We start from the raw sequence: 8,202 nt of genomic DNA, 5'->3' as shown, positions 1-8,202 counted from the left end.
AGCTCAGCCCATTCCTGTGACTCCATGTCCTCTGCTTCCTCCCATTCTTTGATTCTTCGTTTGTGACTTCAGAAAAGTCACAACAAGAAGTGTTTCAGTATTCTCTAAACCACATTAGAAATGTGATTTCAGGCCCACAGACAGGTAAAAATAAGCTCCACAGCTCGGCTGCAGACACTGTGAGTATTTATGGATCGAGTCTATTCTTTATATCCTGATATCTCAAATGGGATAGGAACACTGATTGTATCCGATTAAAAACTATTGTGCATCTAAAGGCAGTAACAATTAAGATAAGTCTGGTTCTGTTTGTATTTGTAGAGCTTCAAAAATATATTCCCCTTGAAAAACAGTAAAAAATATTTGTTTGTCTTTATTTTTAATGACTGGTGCTCTCAATTTGAGAATTACTGAGTGATGAACGAATAGATTTACAGCTAGCTCAAAGTCAAATCAGTTTTATTGTTTTTTTTTAAATCGTGATTTCTTCTGTGCACTTGAGTTGTTTTACTCTGCATATCTATATTCTGCGTTGTATTAATAAATATAGAAATGCAGACCAAGTTTGATTACCTGGTTTAAGAAACATTTCTGGTAATATAAATATTCAGTGGACAGCTGACACAGCACACCATCGAACAAATATCTTCTCCCGCTGAGCTTTTGCGTGAACTCTGCACTTTATCTTCAGACATGAAGGTAAATAAATTGACTGCATTCTTTCAGGGACTTTTTTCGAGAAGTCTTGGCAGTGTGAAAAATGTGAGACTTGTAAACTTGAAGCTTTTGAAGTAAATAAGACATATTGTATTTAATTTGCTGTGCTTGAAGCGGATTTATTTTATTTTGCCTTAAGTTGTAGCCTCACAATGAGCGCGCTTGTTATTGAGTAGAAACAGGAAGGCATGCAGGGCAGCTGATTATCAAAAGTGTGTGTGTGTGTGTGTGTGTGTGTGTGTGCTGAGATTAAGCTTTGCGTCACCGTTCATTCAGCTGACAGGAGAGGCAGACAAACTGGATCTGCAGCTTATTTCTTTGTTTTTTGTTCGCTTCAGGTTAACATGGCTGAATCACACAGTTTGACAGCAGCGCAGGGCAGGAAGGTAAGTGACCACAGAGACGAAGCAGGCTGATAAACTACTTCATCACTTTCCGTCTCTGATTTCGATCTATTCCTCAGGTGGCTGTTTAGACGCAACCTAAGCTTTCTTAGTTTTGAAAACTATCAACCTGTTCTAGTTCAGGTAGTTTTAAAACGGCAGAAGTAAGTAAAGCGACTCTTCCGCTTAGAGCCACCAAAATAAAGGCCCAATGTTTGTTTGTTTTTTAAATAAAAATAAACACACGCGCACAAAGAAAGAAAAATAAAACTAACACAATCAACTTAAGTCTTATATCTAAATTATATTATGGTTATCCCATATTCCAACTTTACTTTTCCAATATCAGTTCTTGAGCAAATTAATAATTGTTTTAACAATACGCGTAGAAGGGTTGATGGTCGTGACAGAAGAATCAAACTATTATTCAGCTCCGGTCTGTAAAAATACTGACTAAACTAAATTATAAACTGCGCTGGCTTATAACACGAAAAATAAATTCATCCGCTGCCTTTCAAGTCTGTGAATTTCACCTAAATCAACTGAACATGTAAATTGCTCGTAAGTGAGCTTCTGATTTGTTATTACAAAGTTTGTAGCACGAGTTAAAATCTGAAGCTTATATTTTGAAGGTCAACTTCAACTCAAATAGCTTCCTGCCTTGTTCACGCTTTGAGGGCACGTGATCAAACTGTGACCTGTGCTTTGACTTCATTCGGCCAGCAGGAGTGAAGTAAATACCAAGCTTTCTATTGTAAACCGAAATAATTGTCTATGTAATTGTGATGTATTTATTGTCACGCTATCTATCTATCTATCTACACTTCCGGTTGCAATCATTTTTTTGTTTCCCTTCAGAAATGGAATTTACCACAGAGAGGTGGGACTGAGCCTAGAAAAGCAAATACTGGCCCTCCTGACAGAGACACTGAGAGAAAACTGGTAATGTCACATGAATATCAAGCAAACACACCTTGATGTGAAGGCTGCAAGTAACAAAATAAAACAAAATACTATTTCATCTTTGATGGAAATTTAAAATTTAAACTTTGTTATTTTAATCACAAATAGGCTGTGCATCATGTCAATAACAGTTACATTATTAATAGCTTATTAATCAGTTTCAGTGTAATAAATAAACACAATATATTTGAATTTCATGTCAGTTTAAATCAATTCTATTTATACAGCGCCACATCACAACAACAGTCGCCTCAAAGTGCTTCATATTGTAAGGTAGACCCCAGAATAATACATACAGTGAAAGTGAAAAACCCAACAATCATATGACCCCCTATGAGCAAGCACTTTGGCGACAGTGGGAAGGAAAAACTCCCTTTTAACAGGAAGAAACCTCCGGCAGAACCAGGCTCAGGGAGGGGCGGGGCCATCTGCTGCGACCGGTTGGGGTGAGAGAAGGAAGACAGGATAAAGACATGCTGTGGAAGAGAGACAGAGGTTAATAACAGATATGATTCAATACAGAGAGGTCTGTTAATACATAGTAAGTGAGAAAGGTGACTGGAAAGGAAAAACTCAATGCATCATGGGAATCACCCGGCAGCCTACGTCTATTGCAGCATAACTAAGGGAGGATTCAGGGTCACCTGGTCCAGCCCTAACTATATGCTTTAGCAAAAAGGAAAGTTTTAAGCCTAATCTTAAAAGTAGAGATAGTGTCTGTCTCCCGAATCCAAACTGGAAGCTGGTTCCACAGAAGAGGGGCCTGAAAACTGAAGGCTCTCCCTCCCATTCTACTTTTAAATACTCTAGGAACAACAAGTAGGCCTGCAGAGCGGGAGCGAAGTGCTCTAATAGGGTGATATGGTACTACAAGGTCATTAAGATAAGATGGGGCCTGATTATTTAAGACCTTGTATGTGAGGAGCAGGATTTTGAATTCAATTCTGGATTTAACAGGAAGCCAATGAAGGGAAGCCAAAACAGGAGAAATCTGCTCTCTCTTTCTAGTCCCTGTAAGGACTCTTGCTGCAGCATTTTGGATTAGCTGAAGGCTTTCAGGGAGTTTTTTGGACATCCTGATAATAATGAATTACAGTAGTCCAGCCTGGAAGCAATAAATGCATGAACTAGTTTTTCAGCGTCACTCTGAGACAGGATATTTCTAATTTTAGAGATGTTGTGCAAATGGAAAATGTTCAATATGTGCACTGAATCTGGTTAGATACCATATTTCTAAGATTGTCAGGGCCGAGTACAAATAACCCCAATTTAATCTGAATTTAGAAGCAGAAAGTTAGAGGTCTTTATGTCTTTAAGACATTCCTGCAGTTTAACTAATTGGTGTGTGTTTTCTGGCTTCATGGACAGATAGAGCTGGGTGTCATCTGCATAGCAGTGGAAATGTATGCTATGCCTTCTAATGATGCTGCCTAGGGGAAGCATGTATAATGTTAACAGAATTGGTCCTAGCACTGAACACTGAGGAACTTCATACTTAACCTCAGTGTGTGAAGAGGACTCTCCATTTACATGTACAAACTGGAGTCTGTTAGATATATATGATACAAACCACTGCAGCACAGTACCTGTAATACCTACAGCATGTTCTAGTCGCTCTTTGAGTGTATAAAGATAAAAAAAAGTATTATTATGACAATACAAAGCATAAATACTTTAAGTACTGCCTGACTTTTGTGTTACTGTTAATACACAAGCAAAAAAGAACAAACAAAATATGATTACATATATTTTCCATCCATAATAATAATAACTGGTGCTATTTTAGTGTCACAATATAATATAAAATGTGTATTTTTCTATTTATTTTACAGTGGATCTTGTCAAATTTTTATTTTTATCCAATTTACACTTTACTTAGAAAACATTTTGGAAATAAAGTAACACTTTAGCCTTTTCTGGTCAGATTATGCTACCATTTATACAGTGACTGCCCTACAATATATAGTGCCTGGAGGTGACTGTTGTTGTGATTTGGTGCTACAGAAGTGAATTAATTTTTTTCAACAAAAAAGCACATTTGTATTCTTTCCGTTTTGTCTTAAAATTTTCAGCTTTATTCTTGAATTCTCAGTAATTTTTGTAATTTTATTGTACCATATATTTCCATTAGATTCATCCAAAATTATTTAGGCTCACCACTTGCTTGCCTTTTGATTTTTTAGTTTTTCACTTTATTATTTAAATCAAATTTAATTAACTGTGGTTTTTCAGCATTTTGTTGCTCTATGCAAATGCTTGTGTGTGCAGGCAGTTCCTTTCAGAGGTCATATCCCAGGAGGAATGCAGCTGGGAAAAAGGATCATAGTGATTGGTACTGTGAATCCCCATCCTGATAGGTAGAAATGTTTTGTGTAATTACTGACTTTCCATCCTTCCCACAGTATTGCCACACTATATACGAGATCCTTCTTCCCTCCACCTATTCCTTTAAAATTATTTAATATGAAGGCAGCATGAGCAGAGTGTTACAGGCCCTTTAAGAATGTTGCATCATGGACAGTGTAGTCTGTGCTGCAGGGGGAACGTGTGGGACAGCACGTTGTATGGGTGTGAGGGCGAGGGAGGGAGAAAAAGGAGGGTCAAAAAGTACGAGTTGCTGCTGATGAGAAACAGAAATGAAAGCATGTAAATATAATAATAACCACTGCAGCCAGTGCAGAGTGCCTGATGAGTTAGTTAAGCATGAGAAAAACAATTGTGCTTACATTTGCAGTTTTGTCTTATTATACAATATTTAAAATAAAAAAACTACATTTTTGGAAATATTTGTGGATGTTTTGTTTTTTGTTCTGATTGAATACTTTGAATACTATGAGATGACAGTGCCAGCAGTGGCCCCTAGCAGCTCTGAGTTGCTGCCTTAAAGACTTTTCTTAAAGAAAACAGGTCTCTGTGACTGTGAGGGGTAAGATGGGCTTAAAGTCAGTGACATCAGTATGGTAATCGCCTCTCCTACAGAGATTTCTCCATTAGTCAAGTCCAAACGATGCCTGATTGTAGGATTCCCTTTTGAGAAACCACTGCATATAAAATTCATTTATTATGTGATAATCTAAGGAAATGTGTGGCCAGATTCACACTGTCTATCCATCCCCCTGTTAGGTTCTACATTGCCCTGACATGTGGTTGTGGCACATCCAGGGAGCCTCCACCTGATGTGGCTCTGGAGATGTGTGTTCGATTCAAGGACAGACAAGTGCTACGAAGAGCCTGCATGTCTGGATCCTGGGGAGATGTTGACAAAGCCGTTCCTTTTTTCCCCTTCATCAGAGACCAGCCCTTCAAGGTACCATAGACTTGTTGATACTGTAATGGCATTTATGAGTTTATGCTATACATATAAAGTACATGTGTAGAATATGTTAGCGCAAAATAGAGCACATGGATGTGTTATTGTTACCGAGTGATTTTGGGTGTCATGAAATGATCGGCAATAACAAGGAGTACATGAATGAATGGCAACGACTCAATGCACGCCTCCTGAAAGAAAAATAATGTGAAACTAACTAAACATCCCCTCTGTCCTCACAGATTGAGATTCGGTGTGAACAAAGCAGATTTCGTGTGTTTGTGGATGGCCAGCAGCTATTTTATTTTCACCACAGAGTGACATCACTCAAAGACATTGACACCTTATGGATCAAAGGTAGCATCATTATCTCCAAACTGGGTTAAGCAGTGTCCCTGCTCAGCAGTGCTCAGCAGCCCTTTTGGAGGTCTCGGATTTCAGTTTTATTTGCACTGTGTGTGTTCACTCCAGGCGCTCTGGTACCAGATGATGCTGGTACAACAAAACAAGACTCACAAATGTCCATATTATTGTGTGATTAATAGTTTCTGATGTTCAGAAATGCATTGAGCATTGTGCAACAAATATTAGTTTAAATGAAAGTTAAACTTTGATAAATTCAGATTCCACATGAATGGACTGTAGAGTTATGGGTCTCTTTTCATCAACATATATCACAACATCAGTTTCTAGTTCAGTGTATCAGTGTATGTACTAACAGTCTGTAAGTGGAGGCTTTATTATATAAATACCTGTTTGTAGCTGGAATTTCACTTGCTACAAAAATACTTTTGGTTTTGTAAAATTTTTGTATTTTTGGGTAATTAATGCATTTATCAATACTTATAACTTGAGCACTTTTTAAAATCTTCTGTTTGTAGATTATTAGATTACAACATATATTTCTTAAACTGGTTAATAAATATTTAAAATGTATATGTTATTGCCTTTTATTGAATAGCTTAATGCACAGCACAACTAGCCTTCTAAACATACGTTTTTCTAATGTGTTCAGTTCTATTTGTAGCATGAATTTTTCAACAACAGGAAACCTCTAGGATTTCATGCTACCAACCATAATTTAAAAAAAAAATCCTTTGTTTTTTGAAGATCATGTTTAATGTCAGAGCTTACTTGGGGACCATCCAATCCAAGTGTAGCATTTTTTAAAATAAAATAAATGAAGGCTCTTTCTTTTCTTTGCAGTAGTAAAAAATCAAACAGTACATTTCCTTTTCACTAAAAATAAATGAATAAATATCTAGTTTTCAGATATCTCATGGGCTGTGGTAATAGTTTGGGATATTATTTCAGACTTGTTTCTACTTATTTTATACTGTAAAAAGGTTATCTGTAAGATAGTAACAATTAATGACTGACTTTTATTGTTTTATTTTTTATCTTCATCTTTTATTTTTTTAAGCTAATAATAGAATCAGGTGCATTGTGTGTATTCGCATTTTAGGGCTGTTATCAGTTTTGCTTTTATTGACGCCAATGTGAATAAGTGTATGCTTTACCTGTAGTACAGCAGTTTCACCATAAGGTGGCTGCAGAGGATATTGGTATACATGAGGCAACAGGTTAACGTGAAATGATAAATCCTCCTGAGAACCAGCCCAATGTAGTAAATAAAGGACATCCTGGCCTTTCCAATGATATCTCATGTGTTTGGGTGACCCCAAAGACACAGGAAATTACAAAAAAAAGTTAAATCGGAAGAATCTTTTTCCTTGGTTCTCAGGAGGATATAACAAAACAAAGCAATAAAAAGTTGGATAAACAGTAAGAAAAAAAATTACAATGTACCTGTTGGTATTTTTTCTGCAGCATTTTGGATCAACTGAAAGGCTTTTCAGGGAGTTTTTAGGACATCCTAAAAAAATGAATTACAGTAGTCCAGACTGGAAGTAATGAACAAATTTTTCAGCATCACTCTAAGACAGGATATTTCTAATTTTAGAGATATTGTCAAATGGAAGAAAGCAGTCCTGGTCAAAAATGACTCCAAGAGTCCTCACAGTGTCACTGGAGGCCAAAGAAATGCCATCCAGAGCGCGTATCTGGTTACGACCGTATTTCTAAGGTTTTTAGGGCCGAGGAAAATAACCTCTGTTTTATCTGAATTTAGAAACAGAAAGATAGAGGTCATCCAGGTCTTTATGTCTTTAAGACATTCCTGCTTCATAACTAGTTGGTGTGTATTATCTGGCTTCATGGACAGATTAAGTTAGATATCATCTGAAGTGCAAAGAAGTTTATGCTATGCCTTCTGATGATGCTGCCTAAGGGAAGCATGTATAATGTAAACAGAATTGGTCCTAGCACTGAACCCTGTGGAACTCCATAATTAACCTCAGTGTGTGAAGAGGACTCTCCATTTACATGTACAAATTGGAGGCTATTAGATAGATATGATACAAACCACTACAGTGCAGTACCTGTAATACCTACAGCATGTTCTAATCACTCTAATAGGATATTATGGTCGACAGTATCGAGCACAGAAGGACAAGAAGTTTTCTTTGTGCCTAAACTAATGTGCATTTTAACCACTGTACATTTTGGGGGTTGTTATAGCTGCTGCCAGGGGTCACCTTTTGTATGTGTGTGTTGTTTCCTGGTACGGTGAATCTATTTAAGGTAGGCACAAGTAATTAATGCCAGGTGTTGATGTTCAGGAGGAGCAAACAGTTTGTGAATGGTGCGCTGTTATAATATGGTGTTGGATAAAGAGAGCTACGGTGGTCCTGAGAGGCCAAATGGACTGCAACTTAAGAAAACACCAGCAACACTGCAAAAGCACACAAAACACAACAGAAATAGCAA

General features: G+C 37.2%; 1 protein-coding gene across 3 annotated transcripts; it reads left to right on the top strand.

The window, feature by feature from the left end:
* The first annotated feature begins 72 nt into the window (after nt 1-72).
* On the top strand, nt 73-6,420 carry LOC102786237 (galectin-related protein-like). 3 transcript variants are annotated; one of them, XM_087842436.1, is made up of 6 exons: nt 73-179; nt 1,056-1,103; nt 1,959-2,042; nt 4,332-4,420; nt 5,187-5,370; nt 5,616-6,419. In XM_087842436.1, exons 2-6 carry the CDS (start codon nt 1,062-1,064, stop codon nt 5,757-5,759), a joined length of 543 nt encoding a protein of 180 aa, XP_087698562.1. In that variant the 5' UTR covers nt 73-179; nt 1,056-1,061; the 3' UTR covers nt 5,760-6,419. The 3 variants fall into 3 exon arrangements, with proteins under 3 accessions (XP_087698562.1, XP_087698561.1, XP_087698563.1); XM_087842435.1 differs by lacking the exon at nt 73-179 and adding an exon at nt 658-699 and having other exon boundaries at nt 5,616-6,420; XM_087842437.1 differs by lacking the exon at nt 73-179 and adding an exon at nt 731-762 and having other exon boundaries at nt 5,616-6,420.
* Nucleotides 6,421-8,202: the final 1,782 nt, after the last annotated feature.

This window comes from Neolamprologus brichardi, chromosome 6 (genome assembly GCF_056152115.1).
Source record: "Neolamprologus brichardi isolate AB-2024 chromosome 6, ASM5615211v1, whole genome shotgun sequence".
NCBI lineage: Eukaryota > Metazoa > Chordata > Actinopteri > Cichliformes > Cichlidae > Neolamprologus > Neolamprologus brichardi.
The sequence above is the reverse complement of the archived record's forward strand: the minus strand, read 5'-3'. Positions and strand labels throughout refer to the sequence as shown.